The 19,766-nt window shown below is 39.4% G+C and overlaps 1 protein-coding gene across 1 annotated transcript; it reads right to left on the minus strand.

Annotated features, from left to right (window-relative positions):
• Nucleotides 1–7,874: 7,874 nt before the first annotated feature.
• On the minus strand, nt 7,875–11,935 carry LOC148016353 (uncharacterized). Its single transcript, XM_087664071.1, has 6 exons — nt 11,559–11,935; nt 9,272–9,299; nt 8,904–9,131; nt 8,731–8,794; nt 8,587–8,646; nt 7,875–8,309 (listed from the first exon to the last, which is right to left on the minus strand). The coding sequence occupies exons 1-6, from the start codon at nt 11,681–11,683 to the stop codon at nt 8,248–8,250; spliced, it is 567 nt and encodes a 188-aa protein (XP_087520197.1). The 5' UTR covers nt 11,684–11,935; the 3' UTR covers nt 7,875–8,247.
• Nucleotides 11,936–19,766: the final 7,831 nt, after the last annotated feature.

Raw genomic sequence — 19,766 nt, forward strand, 5'->3', positions numbered from 1 at the left:
AGCTCTCAAGAGAGCAAATGCATGTAACTATCCCACAAGCTCAAGCTCATCTGTAAATAAGACTCTATGTACATCCGAATATACCAAGAGGCTCCCACTGGAAGTGAAGTCAAGTGCAAAGAGAGCAAGCAATGCTCTAATATATCAAATACATAGCATCAGACATGCCAAATCCTAGTAGGGTACATCCGGAGCATAAATCCCAAGCTATCTCAGACTCGTAAAGCATAAGGTTAAAAGCATTCAAAGAGCATGTAACTGACAACCAAATGTAATACCCGGTAGATCCAAAATGCTCAAATACATCTGAAAATAAAGCTCCAAGTAATTGTCAAGCATGGGCAAACCACGTGGCATCCATATCTAAATGCAAGAAGCCTAAATGTCAAGCAGTGACAATAGGCATAGATCGGTCCAAAGCATGCCAACTAAAGCCAAATGCCAGTGAGAGGAACAACCAAGTCGAAGCTTAATACAAGCTCAAAAGCATTCCGGAACCAAGAAGAAGCATTTGACAACCTCCAGATACATCGGTATAATCATTCAAAGCTCAAGTGAGCACTCTGTATCCATGAACCAATGCATACACCAAGGAAATGAGCTTCGTCCCACTTTATAACAGCAAGCTAGTTACTGTTATATGAAGCTCAACCGGTGCTCAAATCTGCTCCAAATCAGTCCCCCAAAGCATAGACATAGCATCCCATAACGTCCAAGCATCACCGAGCGTCAATAGGCATCAAACGAGCAATGCCAAAAAGCATTAAACAGTAAATGTCGAGTGCTATCTTGTTTTGACAGTCCTGGGACTGTGTATACAGCAAAGGGCTGAAGGGAAAAGCACTCGAATCGATCACCGAGAGTCAAGCACCAATGCCAGGGAGTCAAGCAATGCTCGGGAAGGTTGCCAAGAGTGCCCGGAAGCCAAGGAGAAGCAAGGAAATGTCGGGGAGCAGATTAGCCCAGCCCCCTAAAAATGCATCGAAAATTATGTTGCCTGATCTGGGGGTTGGGGGATCTTCTTCAGCCCTTGAGGGCACTTGGCAGTGCCAAGAGGGCTCCAATGCAGCCCGGGAAGAAGCCAATGAAGATCCAAAAGCTCGGGGAGGAGGCGGGAGATCAGAACGTACCTACAAATGAAGGTGTCGTGGCTGCCATTGAAGCTCGGGTTGAAGCTCTTCAAATCCGAACTGAAGAGAATGCCAGGCAAGCTCTAATGCCTTTACTCTGATACCAGTTGAAAGGGAAGTGGAATCCAAGAGAAAGAAGCTTAGCAGTGAGAGCTATGGCGGATGGAGAGTAAGAGCCGAGAGAGAGAGAGAGAGAGACTCAAAAGTGGGAACTCCAACAACCACAGCGTGTGGCCGGGCTTTTCTTTATTCAAACTGTCACTAAAAGAATAAAGAATAAGTGACTGTGGCCAACAACTGCCACTTTCATTGTGCAGTGGCAGATACTGTCAATGTAGTAATACACAGGCAGCTAAGCGGAGACGCCTTTACTCCCAACAAAAGAGAGAGTGTGAGTGTGTGTGTGTGTGTGTGTGTGTGTGTGTGTGTGTGTGTGTGTGTGTGTGTGTGTGTGTGATATAAGCATTAATATATATACAAGTGTTAATATATTTATATACACAAATAAAATATAAATACTCGATAGTACATGAAAGTAATATAAATATATATAGACAAACATTTTATACACACAAACATATCAATATATATGCAAGTGTTATCTTATATTTATTAATAATACGATAACATACAATATTTTTTTTTTGTGTGTGCGCTCGCGCACGCCAAATTGATATATTATCATATTCCTTTGCAAACCAAGAGGTGTAATTTTATAGAATAAGTTATTAAAATGTAAAAATATAATTGAATTACCAAAGCACTTGTAAATCCATAATTGGACTAGTTAAGTTGAAGAAGGTACAATACCATGTGATGAATGATGTGTTAATCTACCCAAGCACAAACCATCGATGCTTTGAACTTGTCTAGTGCTATTTGGAAGGTCTCATGATCATGCCTATTCTACATCTTTCAATAAATAATTAAATCTAAAAACTTTAGATTCACCATAACGTGTGGTCTCTAACTAAATGTGTATGTACTTCCATATGGTGTATTTAATGCTTGCATGAATTGTATAAATAGGATTAGGGTTATTAAGCACAATTGGCATAGATAAAAAACTTCACTTTCAAAACTCCAATGACATGCATGTGAGGTAGGTTTTAGCCATCCTTTTGACATTTTTCTCATCATGTTCAACCTTCACATTTCACTATGCAAACAAGTGTCTAAAAAGCCTTCTCTATAAATAGGATTAGGGTTATTAAGCACAATTGGCATAGATAAAAAACTTCACTTTCAAAACTCCAATGACATGCATGTGAGGTAGGTTTTAGCCATCCTTTTGACATTTTTCTCATCATGTTCAACCTTCACATTTCACTATGCAAACAAGTGTCTAAAAAGCCTTCTCTAGCAAATATGACTATCTTGTCCTTTGTCATGTTAGGTTATAGGGTCTATGCAATGCATGTGCATAAGAACAATACTCCCTCAATGATTCCACATAAACTATGCATTGTGCAAATATAGCAGCATCTCAGCAATGGATAATCTAGAATGGGCTTGAAATTTGGGTCTATTTTGTCCCTATCTGATCCCTTCTTTTCTTTTCTTTCTTTTTGCCTCCATCCAATCCCTTCTTTTCTTTTTTCTTATCAAGCATCTTTGCACTATACATGAAATATGTACCTGGGTTATCACCCTTTGAACCATTGAACACATGTTTCAAAGTATTAGGATTGCCTACTTAATACCATTGCACTTTATATTGTACAAATCCTTCCACCTCCAAGATCTTTTGCTTTTTAGCTCTCTAATGATTTTGGATATTTGTATCCTATGAAAATCTAGTCCAAAATATCAACATTCTCACATACAACCTACAACTAAATCTTTGAACAAGTAAATATTTAATAAATAGATTTTATCTCAAGGGATCACATAGATAACACGTCATTTTCAAATTGGGCATTAAATCATTAGATTTCCCATGTAATAAACAAATCAATTGCCCTATTCATTAAGGTGATGGGTACCCATTTTAAGTTTGTCCTTTACAATCTAACAACCATCAAAGTCTAGCACAACCAAGTGCCCTATTCATTAAGGTGATCAAAACCCATTTTAAGTTGCTCTCATTTACAATCTAACAATCATGAAAGTCTAGTTATCACATTCTTCTAAATTCAAATAAAGTTGCATTTTGGTGTAGTGTGACAGCTACAACCTCCTTATACACAAGTTTGTCAATCATGAAAGTCTAGTTATCACATTCTTCTAAATTCAAATAAAGTTGCATTTTGGTATAGTGTGACAGCTACAACCTCCTTATGCACAAGTTTGAAACCTTCTATTACCTCATGTCTACTCATTTATTGCATATGCCAATATGGCCTTTCATTATTGTTCATTTATCCCATCAGCACGAGTCTTTGCAAGAATATCTCATCAGGATGGAAAACAATGACCTAGATTCTCATGTAGCTAGATTGGACATTATAGAGCACCAAGGGTGGGGTCTCTATGGCTATATCAATTGTCATCTCAAGTGACTGCTATTGCTACTCTGTAGGCCAAAAGGAGGGGTGTTGGTTTAAAGGCTCTACAAAAGTCCAAGTGCATATGTAGCTTTGGCAAGACGAACTTCGAATTCTTAGAATTCAAAGCTTAGGGTCCCATAGCATCATCAGTTAAGGAACGCTATGATACGGCATAAGGAACCAAATCTACCATGGAAAAGTGGCACTATCCTGGCCTGGAATCTCATCAATGACAAAGAAATCTCTATACATTTTAGGATCCTTGCATTATTACAGGTGTAATGCAATAGTGTGAGGTGTTGAAAAAGTGGCATTTTACCTTTGTTGAACGATGTAGAGTCAAACATAGACCAGAAATCAACAAATATGTAAACCCTTGGGGTCTCAAATACCATATATGCCATTTGGATGCATGTGTGGCAACACTCACAAGTTATCCCAGTACATAGAGGTCCGGATGCATGCGTGGCAGTTAAGCTGAGTGATTAGCATCTACATAAGGGATTACAATTGTTATCACACTAATTTGACTGTTCATTAAAAAGGCAACTTATAAATCCAGACATGTGGAATTCACCTGCTAGCAAGAGCCACAGTTCATGTCACAGATCAAAAGCTGGCTAGAGAGACAGATCATGCTGCATGCAACTCATGCAGACAACTACAAGTAATGCATGCACACATGCGTAAGCCATATAAGCCATGTGCAACCAACAACAGTAAATTATTAATCCACTGCTGGCCAGAGCCACAGATCACACAGTATGCAACTCAAACAGACAGCCCTCTCTCACTCATGTAAGCTCTACGAGGCACTGTACCCTAGTTTAATCATAGAGAATTCACAACAGCTATTCTTACAGTGGTTAGTTCAGAGAACTCATGTAGACAACAAGTAACGCCATACACATGCATAAGCCATATAAGCCATCTCTCAAACAGAGAACTCGTGTAAACAACTACAAGTAATTCACAACAGCTATTCTTACAGTGGTTAGTTCAGAGAACTCATGTAGACAACAAGTAATGCCATACACATGCGTAAGCCATATAAGCCATCTCTCAAACAGAGAACTCGTGTAGACAACTACAAGTAATGCATGCACACGTGTAAGCCATATAAGCCATGTGCAGCAAACAACATTAAATCATTAATCCACTGCTGGCTAGAGTCACAGACCACATAGTATGCAACAACTGACGGAACAACTACATGTAATGCATGCACACGTGTGTAAGCCATATAAGCCATGTGCAGCAAACAACATTAAATCATTAATCCACTGCTGGCTAGAGCCACAGACCACACAGTATGCAACAACTGACAGCTCTGCTCTACAAGGCACTGTACCCTAGGCTAGAGCCACAGATCACACAGTATGCAACAGACAGCCCTCTCTCACTCATGTATGCTATATGAGGCACCGTACCCTAGTTTAATCATAGAGAAGTAACAAGAACAGCTGTTCATACAGTAGTTAGAACAGAGAACTCATGTATGCTCTAAGCTGATCAGCCCTCACTCATGCACACTCTCTTAGGCACTGTACCCGAGATTAATATTTGAATAGTAACAAGAACAGCCGTTCATACAGTGATTAGAACAGAGAAAAGATGATTAGCTAGAATCTGTTCTAAAGGTTGTACAGCTCAAGTTCCTACTAGTAAGTGCTTACTACTACTAGAAGGACAAACTATAAATCCAGAAAAGTTGATCGTACAGTTCTTTGTACAGAGAAAACCTAATAAGCTAAACTATAGAAAGATGTTGAACCACAAGCTAACCAGAGCCTATAGAAAACCAGATAGATGTTGAACCACAAGCTGACCAGAGCCACAGATCACGTTGCAGATGTGGAATCACATGCTAGGTACAGTTCAAGTTCCTACTAGTGAGTGTCTACTACTAGTAGTAAGGATTAACTACAAAATCCAGCAAAGCTGTTCGTACACTAAGCTAATAAGCTAAACTATAAAAAACCAGATGTAACCACATGCTGACCAGAGCCACAGATCACCTCACAGATGTGGAATCACACGCTAGGTAGCGCCATGGACCATGTTGAAAGCGACTCAATACAGACAGGTCCACATGATGCATGCTCACGTGCTAAGCCATAATCCATGTGCAACAATCCAATCTATTTGGCTCCAGTTTGGAGGCAGCAAATATACAGTAAATCCCTTACTCGAAGGCACGTCACTTTGTAGTCGTTTCCGCACATGGAAAGATTTGTAATGTACCACGGGGGATGCAGGACACAAGGATAGAAAGATGTTGAACCACAAGCTAACCAGAGCCTATAGAAAACCAGATAGATGTTGAACCACAAGCTGACCAGAGCCACAGATCACGTTGCAGATGTGGAATCACATGCTAGATACAGTTCAAGTTCCTACTAGTGAGTGTCTACTACTAGTAGTAAGGATTAACTACAAAATCCAGCAAAGCTGTTCGTACAATAAGCTAATAAGCTAAACTATAAAAAACCAGATGTTGTAACCACATGCTGACCAGAGCCACAGATCACCTCACAGATGTGGAATCACACGCTAGGTAGCCCCATGGACCATGTTGAATGCGACTCTCATACAGATAGGTCCACATGATGCATGCTCACGTGCTAAGCCATAATCCATGTGCAACAATCCAATCTATTTGGCTCCAGTTTGGAGGCAGCAAATATACAGTAAATCCCTTACTCGAAGGCACGTCACTTTGTAGTCGTTTCCGCACATGAAAAGATTTGTAATGTACCATGGGGGATGCAGGACACAAGGACCAAAGTGATGCATAAGCCATGCAGCCATAAGCCACATGCAAATACACAGTAAATCCCTAACTCCAAGCATGTCACTTTACAGTGGTTTCTGGATGCACATAGACTCGTAATGGCTCCAGTTTGGAGGCGGCAAATATACAGTAAATCTCTTGCTCGAAGGCACATCACTTTGTAGTCGTTCCTGGATGTGGATAGATTCGTAATGTACCTCAGGGGATGGCAGGAACAAGGATCAAAGTGAAGCATAAGTCAAGTGCAAATACACAGTACATCCCTTACTCCAGGCACATCACTTTCTAGTCATTTCTGGACACCAAATAGACTAGTAATATGCCTGGGGGATGCAGGAAGCAGGGATCATCAAACTCACACACCCCTGGAACTGAACCCACACTAAATCCACAACACCACAACTCATCACTCTTGACAACAGCACACTTTCCATGTCGTCTCTTGAAGATTTAATTTACTAAGCATCCCACCAAACGAACAAACATGTACCACACTTGTAAGGTCAAACATCATCCAAGTGGTGGAATAATTATATGCATCTGTCCACTCCTACAGGTTAAAGCTCATCTGAAAGAACCTATCTATAGTCATTAATCACTCAGACTTATTTATTTATAATAATGCATGTGCTCCTTTTCAATGTGGTCTAAATGGTCCTGGCAGAGCTGTATATCTCTCAGCCAAAAGCTGTCAACGGTCTCTAAATCAAGCCTCAGCTCAGTTAGCACCTAAAACTACCATCACACTGCAAATCAACATACGCCATGACTCAGGAATTTAGTACAACCAGACAAGTTAGCGGCAAAATAAAAGTTTGCAAATATTGTGAAGCTGCTGCACCAGCATCATAATTCATTGATATGCTTAAAAAGTTGACAAATTTTGTGAAGTTGCTGCACCAGCATCATAATTTATTGACATGCTTTAGAGCTTGAATCATGTGCTGTAACAGAGCTTAAATCACGCGAAACATGTAGCTGTTGCTTAAGAATGGATCCAAATTGTTTCAAATGTGAAAAGATCATACATAAAGATCAAGATCCATAATGCACCCTGCATCTTTGGATATACAAACCATGACCCAGAAACTCACTACAACCAGACAACTTAGTTGCAGAAATACTGTGATAGATGTATTGAAAACTTAGTTGCAGAAATACTGTGATAGATGACATCAATAGACAACAATGATGAAATAACTGATAGATGTATTGAAAACTCCTTCCCCTCCTGTTGTTGACAAAGACATTTTCCATGACTTCAAAAAACAAGCAGACATTTATATTGAATGCACCATGGGTGATTCACATTTTCCATGCCAACATACAGCAAACTTGTCACTTTCAAGAGCAACATGCCAACATATACTTATCAATCAGCAGAGACCAAATGAGTCATACATGGATAATTGATTCTTGTCTCAACTGAGACACTAGATTTGACAAAGAAGAAGATAATGCTTTGTCTTTTGAAACCCTGAGTTTAGATTCATGGAAGACCTGATTATACATTCACCTGAGAGGCATGTGGTTGAAAGATGATGCACACACTCTACACAGTCAAATATCTGACCCATCACTCCAATTTGCCTGATTTGATCAATCTAATTTTTAACATCTTTCACTGTCAAGCAAAGAGCTAAGGGCGAGTCAATGAAAGAATTAGTCTTTGTGCCGCCTAGTCCAGACAACTAGAAGGCTGATCATTGGCATCAAACTGTTCAACTAGACAAGGTTGGCCGCACAGATCCCATGTTTCAACCAGCCAATAACACTATATTATGAACAAATTCTTCCACTAAGGGTTCAGAGGGGATCTCAGTGCTGATGTGCACTAATGATGAGGAGCACCATTTGTTGCATCCCGATATTGTTTATGCATAACCTTTTTGTAATCTGCAGCCACATCGTCACGTCAGTACCAGGGAAAGTCAGGGAGATCCAAGAGGAATGCTCGATTGTTTCACTCGAGTTTCACATGGAACGCTCAAAAGAAGAAGAGAAATGCATAACATATAAGACAACAAAAAATGGGTAACCAAGAAACATAGACAAACATTGACCTGACATAGTAAATAACAAGTATAAACATGTAACCTGAGCATGCAAAAGCATATACAAAACATTAATAAACATGTGAGTAGAAGCACAAAGATGTAACTAGAAAAAGCACCTTCTTGATTACTCCATAAAGCTGCTGCATAACTGTTAAGTGGGCTGTCATTATTTGGCTCTACATGGACAAACATTAAGAAATTCACATCCAGGTGATCCAAACCAGAAGTACTTGAAGAGCAAAACTTCTTCCAAAATTTACCTCCCAGAAGGCTCTGGATAGATAAAAGGATGGTGCGAACATCATACGCAGATGACCATTTATCCTGCAAAGAATGAAATCAGATCAGCGCTGATAGGAAGACTTCAATGACTAATATGGGAGAAGTAGGCATTACTTTCAGCAAGGTTGAAGGGACAAATAATTTGACCAACCTGAAGAATGTCCAAGCAAATATTGCCATACTGATCCACATTAGGATGAAAGCACATGGTTTCAAACTTCACTAGCGGTGGTTTAAAAGGGTACTCTGTTGGAAACCGAAGAGATAGCTTATATGAAAGGCCCTCATATACTGTTCCAGTGCTGCCTTTGATCGTCCCAATCCAAGAGAATATATTGTCCCCATCTGGAAATGCAGATATTCCAGGATCTCCAGAAGTCTGGATGTTTGGCAAATCAATTAGAAACGTCTATCTGCTAAACTTTCTTTAAGTCATTCTCATATCTAATGTACTGGTTAATTTGATCAGGTAAGAAAGATAACACTTAACGTACTGCATATACTGGTTCCTAGCCTTACCATGAGCGACATAAGCTCCATTTGCAACCTGCATAAGGTACACACATCAGATGATAATATGAAAACTTGTAAGTACAAGACAGCAACAGGTAAACTTTAATACCAAAAAGATAGGACCTGTCACTTCGTACAGAGAGAGTTGGCAAATGAAACTGCCTACCCAGTTCCAGGTGGAAAGAAAAAAGAGGTCAGCATTGAACTCAAAATGGCAACACGTAATCATAACTTCAGCCATAAGACAGGGCCCAAACCATGGCCATGATACCTACGTGAGCTCCACAGAAACCAGGAGCCCATGCATGTAGCCTAATCTTGATTCAGGACCCTCGGATATCTCAATAGACACATGAAGAAGAAGCTAAAAGTTTGTCAAGCTCTGATTAATTAGCTAGCTTTTAAAACTTGCAATGCAGCAAGTGGTAATAAATAAATAAAAACGTCAAACTTTTTCAACAATGACGATGACCCCCACAGTGATCACATTACATAGCAGAGCACTATATTCAGCTTCCTAAACCTGATCATATTTTCACCACATGGACCCTCACCAGTAATCCTAGAGAAAAAAGAAGTGGGTGTTAGTTAAATGGTAGCTCTCTAACCATATTCAGCTTCCTAAACCTGATCATATTTTCACCACATGGACCCTCACCAGTAATCCTAGAGAAAAAAGAAGTGGGTGTAAGTTAAATGGTAGCCCTCTAACCATATTCAGCTTCCTACACCTGATCATATTTTCACCACATGCACCCTCACCAGTAATCCTAGTGAAAAAGGAAGTGGGTACAAGTTAAGTGGCATGTCAACCCTCTAATCATAAGACAAACTGCAAGAATAAGATGAGATAAAACCTTAACATGATCAGTGCTGCTATGGTAGACATACAGAATCGTGAAAAACCATTATGTTTCTCTAGTGAGCCATTCCCAAGTTCAACTCTGAGTTAAACAGTAGGCCACAGCTAAATGTCAAATAATACATGACAAACAGCCATTAAAATGGAACATCAGTAAGGCCCTCACCATGATTACATTATGAGCTCCACAATAAACAGTAGTCATGGGCAAAATGCTTAACTTTAAACTCCAATACTCCACAATAAACAGTAGTCATGGGCAAAATGCTTAACTTTAAACTCCACAATAAACAGTAGTCATGGGCAAAATGCTTAACTTTAAACTCCAATACAAACATGCAGTTAAAATGGAATATGTGCATTCATTGATTATAGGCATCAGGTCCCTCACCATGACATCGCCACATGTCTGAGCTCAACACTACCTAGTTGCCTGGCTAAGTGTCCTGATTGGTGCACACAAAGGTGTAAACAAATTCCCACTATAATCCCCACATTGTGAATTACAACAACATTATGAGCTTCTACAAAAAGAGGTAAGCATATCTGGCTGGGTGCAGTTGGGAGTAGGTTGGGGGGCAGCAGCACCAGCCCCCAACTGCAGTTAGCTAGGTGTGCAGTGCCTCTCAAGCAAAAGCTCATGCCACAAAACAAGGGACCAGCAGCCCCCCTGACCCCAACTGCACCTAGCTAGGTATTCAGTGCCTGCCAGTTAAACACTATATATGGGGAAATGTCAAGAACTGGGGTAGCAGCCCCCTGCCCCCAACTGAACCTAGTTAGGTGTGCGGTGCCTCCCAAGCAGAAGCTCACTATGCTGAACACAATATATGTTAAAATGTCAGAAACTTCTTGTGATAAATTTAGTAATATCACCTACTCTGAATACACAAGAAACTGCCTAGCCCTCTGACTTAGCTTTGCTGGCATGCTAATGATAGCCACTCTCTGCATAGCATGAAAGCAACAAGCCCAAAAACAACCCATCGGGCTTTGCAAACACCAATCCAGGATTTTAATCATGTCGGAGGTTCATACCAGAAGGCCCTGAGCTCCCAAAAGGGCTGACGTCTGTATGCGCAAAAAGCACATGTAGTGCTAATTTACCTACGCTGGCGTACAAACGGTGACTCTTCTGTCTAGCATAGGAGCAGCAAGTCCCACCACAATCCATCAGGCGGAGCAAACTCCGGTCCTGGATTTCAATCATGTCGGAGATTCCATAGCAGGAGACACCGAAGTTTGCAAAAGAACTAATGTCTGGCTGTATGCACAAAGGCGGCAAACATGCATGCATGCATGAAATATTCTGGACGCAGATCAGAACGCACACCAGACAATGAGACCTCAAAACAGGCACAGAAATCAACTGCAAAGAGTACGGACGCCGCATACGACATGTGAAGGAGAAACCTGAGGGGCGGCACTTGCCTGCGGGAGACGGAATGGCTGTCGACAGGCTGCGATGCAGGCCGGGAGTTCTTGAGGTTGACTGCGGGCACTGCTGCGTTAGCGATGGCACCGTGACTTTGAGCTGCGGGGGGCCGAGACTCCATGACGCCTCCTCCTCTCAGGCGCAGGCGGGCCACAGGAAAAAGGGGAGCTGGGAGTATGGGGGAGGCAGAGAGGGAAGGGAAGGCGCAGGGGCATTCAGATGGCGAAGCCCGGGGAGGAACGGGGGGGGACCTTCTTCTGGCACGAACCCTAGAAATGCTCAGAGACGCGCGAGAGAGAGACAGAGCCAGAGAGAGAGAGGGACAGAGCGATGGTGGAAATCAAAGGAAAAATGAAGAAGAAGGTGAAGCCGCTATGAAAAAAAAAGGGGGAGATTTTGATTAATTTTTTTCCTTTTTTTCTTTTTTGGTTTTCCTTTTGAAAAAACTTTTTAATCCGTTTGATTTAGCTGGATTTCAGAACGATTTGACGTCCGCGCTTTTGGACCGTTGTCAAGCACCACAAAACTGCTGTTGTTTTATTTGTTTTGAAAGATTTTGGAGTTCGAACGTTTTCAATTATGCAATTTTGTTTTTATAACAACATGCCCATTAAAAACTCCAAAATCTGCCCTTGCATGGTTAGCCTTTTGTGATATACTGGCACACATTAGGTATGATCGAGGAAACAAGTTACTTGTTAATGCACTACGTGTTCTGGCTCATATCCACCTGGTGAACAGTCATCATGCCTTGTTTCACAAATTTTCTCACAAGAGAGATCATTTTGCGCCAATAAGATTGCTTGTAGTTTGTGGTTACTCAGTTCGTCACAACCTACACAGCAATTTTCCTCCATTTGTGCTTCCCGTCACCTTAATCAAAAAGTAAAATCCACTTAGGCTTTTCATGATGCACCCCATGGGCAAAATATGCAAGTGATGGTAACCTTTTTCATTTATTATTCTTGAACGTGTCTTTTTTTTAATTCTAAATAAAAATAGTCTTGCATGATTAAGCCACTGGTAAGGGTGCTATAAGTAGATACTTTGTGCTCTTAACATGAACCAAAAATTACAAGGATAGAGAAACGGCGTGCTCAAGAAACTTACTTGAGCATGCCTGAACCATCGAGTACTTGTGATGTTGATCTCTCTTGCAATTTTATTGGTAAATGCAAACAAAAATGACTTGCAAGTTGTCCTAATGGCTATTGAAGGCACCCACCACTGATGTTCTAGATTCTTGTATGCAATATTAGGAAGGTTTAAAATGGCCAAATTTGGATGGCTACGAGCCAATGCATAATACATGTGAATCTATGGGACTTAAGGGATCTTAATCATTATGGAGGATTGCAAAAGAACCCCTAAGCAATTACAAAGTATTGATTTCTTTAAAACTCTTATTGGCAAAAAAAGTAACTATGGGTGCATGACTTGCGAATCCAAACTACATCAGTAAAATGTGAATGGCTTTTTTCATGACCCTTTATACATCATCTTCATCTCATTAATGAAAATTTTCAAATAAAAAACCAGACTCTAACATCACAATCAAATCTTAAAGCTCATGTGGAACTAAATACCTTTCACATCAATAGATGATCGACATGACATGGTAGCTTCTCACCATGGACATACCTTCATAACAACTCCATGTCATGTTGATCTTGAAGGAGTACATAGCTTCCAAGCTATAGCTCTATTTGTATGTGCTATATCACCTTCCCAAGGCCCGAATCATAAGGATGATGGTGGAAGCTACAAGTAAGAGGAATAAGAGGGTGCATAAACTCCAAAGGGCATCAAAGTTGAAGGATGCTCTATGGTAAAGTCCAAGGACATGTGAGGCAAGTAACATTGGTGGAGATGACAACAATGACATTGACATTGTGAGGTGGAAATTGAGGTAGAGCTACTTCAATGAAGGTGGGGTTGGAGAGGAGGTCATGGGAGTAATAGAAGAAGAAGGTTGAGATAATGTCAATAGTCATGGAAGAGGGATTTGCATATTGAGAATGTAAGGGTAGACTAGAGTTTGCTACATGAATTTATGGTTTCATTGGAATCTTAGTAATAGGCACTGTAGGATGCTAAGCCAATGATGCCAATAGTGATATAATACGTTAAGAATCTTCATCACAACATGACTTTAGCAAGCGACCAAGAGATGGAGAGAATCTAGTAGTGCAACTTCCATTTTAGAAAGTTGGAAAGGTGATCGTGTGCTAACCTTCGAAGTCTTGAACATACCCCTAACTACTATATTGTTCACCTATTCAAAGGTACTTCATTAATGAGTAAACAAGCAAGTGTGCATTTGTGCCTATTGCATTCTCTCCATCTATGTAACCATCATCTCCATAGCCAAACCACATGCACTCTAAACTAGCATGACCAAATGATACCCTCTTGCATACATTTTGCCAAATATTCCTCTAATTGTTGCAAAACCTTGAACTCCATAGCTTATGCTAAAGCCAACATATACTGAGTTTCATTGACTACCTCTTTCCTAGTTTTCCACAATGTAAAGGACATCATATCATGAAAATCTAAATGGAAATTTTGGCATGTATAGCCATAGCTATAAAGCTTTGGTACTTCACTAAGAGTAACATTTGAAAGAATCATAGCCATAGGTGCATAGCTTTTGCCATTTCATTGATAGTAACATTCAAAAGAAATCAAATATTGACTTGATCTCATGGCTATAGACACACTAGGAGCTAACAATTGGTCACTGAGGAAGAAGGAATCCATAGCTTCAACCCTTTCAAAAAGGGGGTTTCTAACCTAAGTCACGTCTTTTCATTAGCAAATGTCTTATTGCAAAACATGGTTGAGCAAGAAGATATAAGATTAGATCATGGGGAAAAGAAGAAGAAGAAGAAGGGGAAGGTAATCATGATGGTATGAAATAGACTTGATTGATTTGATAGTGAAGCAAGTACATTGTTTTATAGCATTATGAACTATGCCACTCTTAGCTTTGCTTATCGAATACAACCCTTTGTGCCTATAGTACTTGTCAATGTTGTGCCTTTAGCACCGTAGGCTTTTAACACCCCCCCTTGGTGCTAACTTGCCCTTTAGATAACTACACATAAGGATGTAGGTTCCCCCCTAAATGCCTACAAGGCCTCTGGCTCATGTAGTGTCAAACAAAGTGTAGGCAATTCAACTCAAATTTTTGGATTCTTTTGGTCCATGGCTACATCATTGGTGCCAATGGTGAACACTATGCTTTTTTTTCATATTTCATGCTTTGTGCTTTCTAATTCCTTGGTCTTGGTTGTCTCCTATTTTCTCATTGGCTTTGCACTTGGACTTTGGCTCCACTTTAGATCTTCCTTTTGCTCTTTTGGCTTCCTTTCTTGGAATCTGGCATACTTTGGTAGGCTTCATCATGTCCTTGCTCTTCTTAATCTTCTTAGTCTCCTTTCTCTTCTTGGACTTCTTTTCCTTCGTGGTCTTTATCTTGGTCTATCCTTTGATCAAATTGCTCTTTGACTTTAAGTCTTATGATATTCTCTTTTTGATGGATATACAAAGATACATTGCTTTGGATTGATAGGCATTTCATGACCTGAATAATATTCGGATACATACAATTTGGGATTTTGTTTAACTTTGGCTCAAGGACTTCAAGACATACATGGCTTGATAGGATATTGGCATTGGATTCTACATGATTTAACTCATGATTTTTCTTAAGGCTTTTAACATTCTTTCAAAGATTCATAAGGGATTTTATGGAGAGGTCTTACTAAGTTATTTACCAAAGTAGCGTCGAGGTAGTGTCTAACTCCATTACAAGAATGCAATTTTTGCAAATTTCAAATAGTGCTCATGGACTATCTTTTTACTTTAGAATGACCAATAAACAGGTTTGATATACAAGCTATGCGAATTCAACTTTGTTTAAAACTAGTTGGTGAGCAAACATAGTGAGAACGAGCTTTTAAACAAACTACGCTAGATATTGCAATGGAAATTGAGCATATGAATAATTAGTTCGAGGGAGATATGAGTGTAAAAAGGGGTTATTTAAGGAAATGTCCTTTTTTGTAAAGAAAACCTTATTATAAAGCTTATCTTCGTGCCCCAAATGACTATGAACAACCATCACAATTTGTGTCAAGCCTTTGATAGCTTCTTGTTGACATCAAATTGATTGATATAATCTTCTCATCTTTCTACAACTAATTTCGGAGAGTCAAGATCCATAGCAATATAGAGCAAGTCTTCAACTCTTATCTTCTTTCAGACTATTGTAAAGAAGCAGTCCCTGTGCTTCTCTAAGAAGTAGGCCCTTAGCTTTTGGCCACAAGCAGGCCCTAAGCTTGGTAAAAGCAACCCTTGTGCTTCTCTAATAAGTAGGCCCTCAGCTTTTTGTCACAAGCAGGTCCTGAGCTTGGTAAAAGCCACCCCTTAAGCTATCCCCTTGAGTAGAGGGTTTAAACAACCTCCTCAGTGCAAGTGCAAGTAATGGTAGCCAAAAACAAATGTGATAGTTCATCTTAATACCCAAAGAAGAGCATGAATTGTTCTCTAAAAAGGAATATCATTTTCTTCTTTAAAAAACCATTTTAACCCATCAAAGGTATCATATCCTCATTAAGAGGCCAACCACCTAGCAAAAGGTGGGACCCTCTTAAAGAGCGTCCCACCACCCATTAGACTCCAAAGAAGCTATAATGTCATGATTACGCCCCTATAGCTACTAAGATAGTATTGAGGATGGAGGGGAGGACTAATGCATCATGAAATGTAAAGAAACAACACAACCTACCCTTGAGGGGGGTGTTGAGGATGCAACGGTCGATTAGGGTTTACTAGATTAATTGATGGTTTACTAGGAACTCATTGTTAAGTATGTAGCATGCTAAGTCGATGATACTAACAATAATGTAACACCTTAAGAGTTTCAATCAAAATATGACTATGATCTTGGGTTGTCTATTTTCGATCGAAGCATCGTAGGTAAGGGTATTATGATTTAAAACTTCATCTATGAGAACATTTAGTGGAATTCTTTATTTGCAACTGCTCTACCACTAATTTAAGCTAGTTGTATTATGAGCTCTTTTGCTATGGCATTTAAAGGGACAAGCTCCAATCCTTATCATTTCAACTCTAAAAAAATACAAGAACATATATGGTAGCCAAATGAATAACTACTTTAACATATGATAGAGACCAATTCTCATATACCATGCATGTGTAGGTGCCTTGCCTTCAATGCACATGAAAGTTAGGGTTCACCTCCCAACCACTTGAGATGATGGCCTCTTTTAGCACTGCATTGGTATCTTTAAGCAAATCCATGGACTATTATTAGACCAACTTTTAGTAAGTCCATTCACATTGATTGCCTATCCTTTGTCCCTTTGGTCCATATATCCTAGAGCCCTAATGTAGACTATATATTGACCCAACCCCATCAACACATTGGCATAATAGTCCATTACTTGCTACTAGCTCTATGGTTAAGCTATCCTACAGACCATGTTCACTCAAAACCCTTGTCTTGACACTACTCCTCGAAAAGTGTCTATTAAACTTTTGATTGTGATCACTTATGATATTGAATGGCAATCCATCAAGTTGTTAAATATTATCCAAAATACCTATGCTAATTCAAGAGTCTTAATATTTGTCATCGTTGGAATAAATTTGCACACCTTAGTGAGTCTATCCATGACTACCCAAATGGCATCATGACCACTATTGGTAGTCGGAAGTCCAATAATAAAATTCATAGAGTGACTCTCCCATGTGGCATTAGGAATCTTTAAAGGATGCAAAACCCACCTACCTTCAAGCGTTCAGTGTTAGGGGTAAAGGTGCTAGTGCCTAACTGCTTGTGTATTCATTATACTAATAGTACTCGCACACATGTACACTACATGTGACACGCCCCAATCATTGTCACTTCATTTTTTATTCTTTCAATAACATTTGAATAAGGGAAGGCTAGTGACACATTGTGATAGTTGGAGTTCCCACATATGGTATCCCTCTCTCTTTCTTTCTTGCTCCATCCGCACTTTGCTCTCGAGCTCTACCTTTCAACTGGTATTAGAGTCAACCATTTGAGGAGCTTCTTCATCCTTTGCCTCAACCTAGATTCAAAGCTTCAACTTGAGGTTTCATGGTAGCTATTGTTTCTTCCTCTTGAGGTATGCATTGAGACTTTCCTTCCTTTGGCTTGTTCTAGCTCGCTCCAAGCTTGTTGAGGAGCTTTTCAAGGCTTAGTTGAGATTTGTTAAGTACTTATTGAGCTGAGGAGCAACCATTTTATCAAATTTTTAGTTGACACAAAGCATGTTGTAGAAGTCGTGGATAGTTATGGTAACTTGACAGCATTGTCATATTTTGGCCATAACTTTTACATGCGCCATTGAATTTAGGTGTTTTATATAGCTAGAAGCAAAGAGCATGACAAGTACTATAGATTTGGGTACTCATAAATTTGATTATGCACAATTTTTTTGTTCTTTGTTTTACATAGAACAAAATAGTTCTAATTTGGGCAGTAAATAATAAATTCCATAATGCATGTTTGATGCCTCAAGGATGCTATTTTGGTACCCGGATGGTATGGTTATGATTTTGGGATGCTGCTTAGATTATTCAAAGCTTGATTAGCTCAATTATGCAGAGATTTACTGCTGCCATAACAGTTTTGACGATAAGCATACAATAGTGAAAGTTCATGCTTTGAATGCTTGTTGTGCCTACATGGTATTTCGGGAATACTAAATATCTACGGTGATGTCTAGCATTGATATATGAGCCTAAATATGGTTATGACATGCTTTAGAACTTGCATTTGAGCTACATTTGATGTACTTGGGATTTGATCAATTGCTTTGAGCTTTTATGCTTACTCACTTATAGATATTGAAACTTTGTTTGACACTTATGCTTTCGAATATATTTGTGATGCATTTGGGCTTCCTAGATGCTTTGATGTATATGTCGAGCTTTACTTGCTTACTTTACATTCCATATTCGCTCCTAGTGGAAGACAAGTGTACTTACTTGGTATAGCTTGGTTCTTTGAGATAGTGGAACACTTACTTCGTGTACATGCTCTGTTGATATGTAATATATGTAGTTGTCCTACAATGGGTTGATTTGATCACTTACTTTGGACCTAGCACTTATGTCTGTCTATGTATTTTAGTGATATTTATATGCTTTTGGGTTATGTATTGAGCTTTGCTCAATGGGCTATGCATTTGGCAGTTCTCTTCTCTTTACTTTGAGATCTCCTATGTGCATGATGTCTATGCCTACCACATAGTGGTTCATTGCAGTTGTGAGACAATTTTTAGTGCCAACTGTTCATGGTATTTCTTTCTTAGTTACTCACAAATATTGTTGGTATATTGCTACAATTTATTACAATAGCTTGTCATTTCAATTTTATGCATTCTATCTAAGGATGGTCATTTGGATTTGATAGTTACTTGATTACTTTTGTGGATAGCTCACCATTTTGATAGTTCCTCTTGCTTAGCCCTTGATTTGGGTTTGATTTTGGGGTTGTTTTGCTATCATTTATAACAACATGTGTCTTGAAATGTGATTTCATTTACTCCATTATAGTTGGTGGATCGAATGATAGTGCTATCTTCAACATTGACAAGTTGGATGGAACCAATTATAGCTATTGGAAGGCACACATTTGACATATTCTAGTGCAGAAATGATAGATCAAGCCATTGAGACATAAGGGTGTCAAGCCTGAATGCATTGATGCAGAGGATCCCACACATTTTGTATTGCTATGTATGCAAATGTGCTTACTAATGGGCTAAAATTACAAGATGTAGAGGATGCGCTCTTGACTGAAGAGGTTAATAGAAAGAATATTGATGCTTCCTACAACTCTTTGACAATCAAAGGCAATAATGGTAGAAGTGATAATGACTACTATGGGAGAGACTCTTAGAAGTCTAATTTTCGATCATGTGAACAACCTCGTAGTAGTAAGTCTCGTGGTCGTAATTCCACATTGACTTGTTACTATTGTGGGAAGTAGGATCATATTCAACCATAATACCATTAAATGCGTGATGACAAGTGCAAATCAAAGAAAAAGGATAAAGTATAGGAAAAGAATGATGATTGCATCATTGTCTTTAGCAAGGCTAGCGTCAAGTTTGAAGAGATTAATATCATGTAGACAA

Source organism: Lygodium microphyllum, chromosome 23 (assembly GCF_053477565.2).
Source record: "Lygodium microphyllum isolate KBCC chromosome 23, Lygodium_microphyllum_v1.1.10, whole genome shotgun sequence".
Lineage (NCBI taxonomy): Eukaryota > Viridiplantae > Streptophyta > Polypodiopsida > Schizaeales > Lygodiaceae > Lygodium > Lygodium microphyllum.

What these genes read in the sequence shown, in the direction of transcription:
- LOC148016353 (XM_087664071.1), bottom strand. Translation starts at nt 11,683, where the DNA reads ATGGAGTCTCGGCCCCCCGCAGCTCAAAGTCACGGTGCCATCGCTAAC. An exon ending in AGCCATTCCGTCTCCCGCAG is followed by an intron (nt 9,300 to 11,558) that starts GCAAGTGCCGCC and finishes TACCTTATGCAG; the next exon opens with GTTGCAAATGGAGCTTATGT. An exon ending in TTTGCTTGGACATTCTTCAG is followed by an intron (nt 8,795 to 8,903) that starts GTTGGTCAAATT and finishes CATTCTTTGCAG; the next exon opens with GATAAATGGTCATCTGCGTA.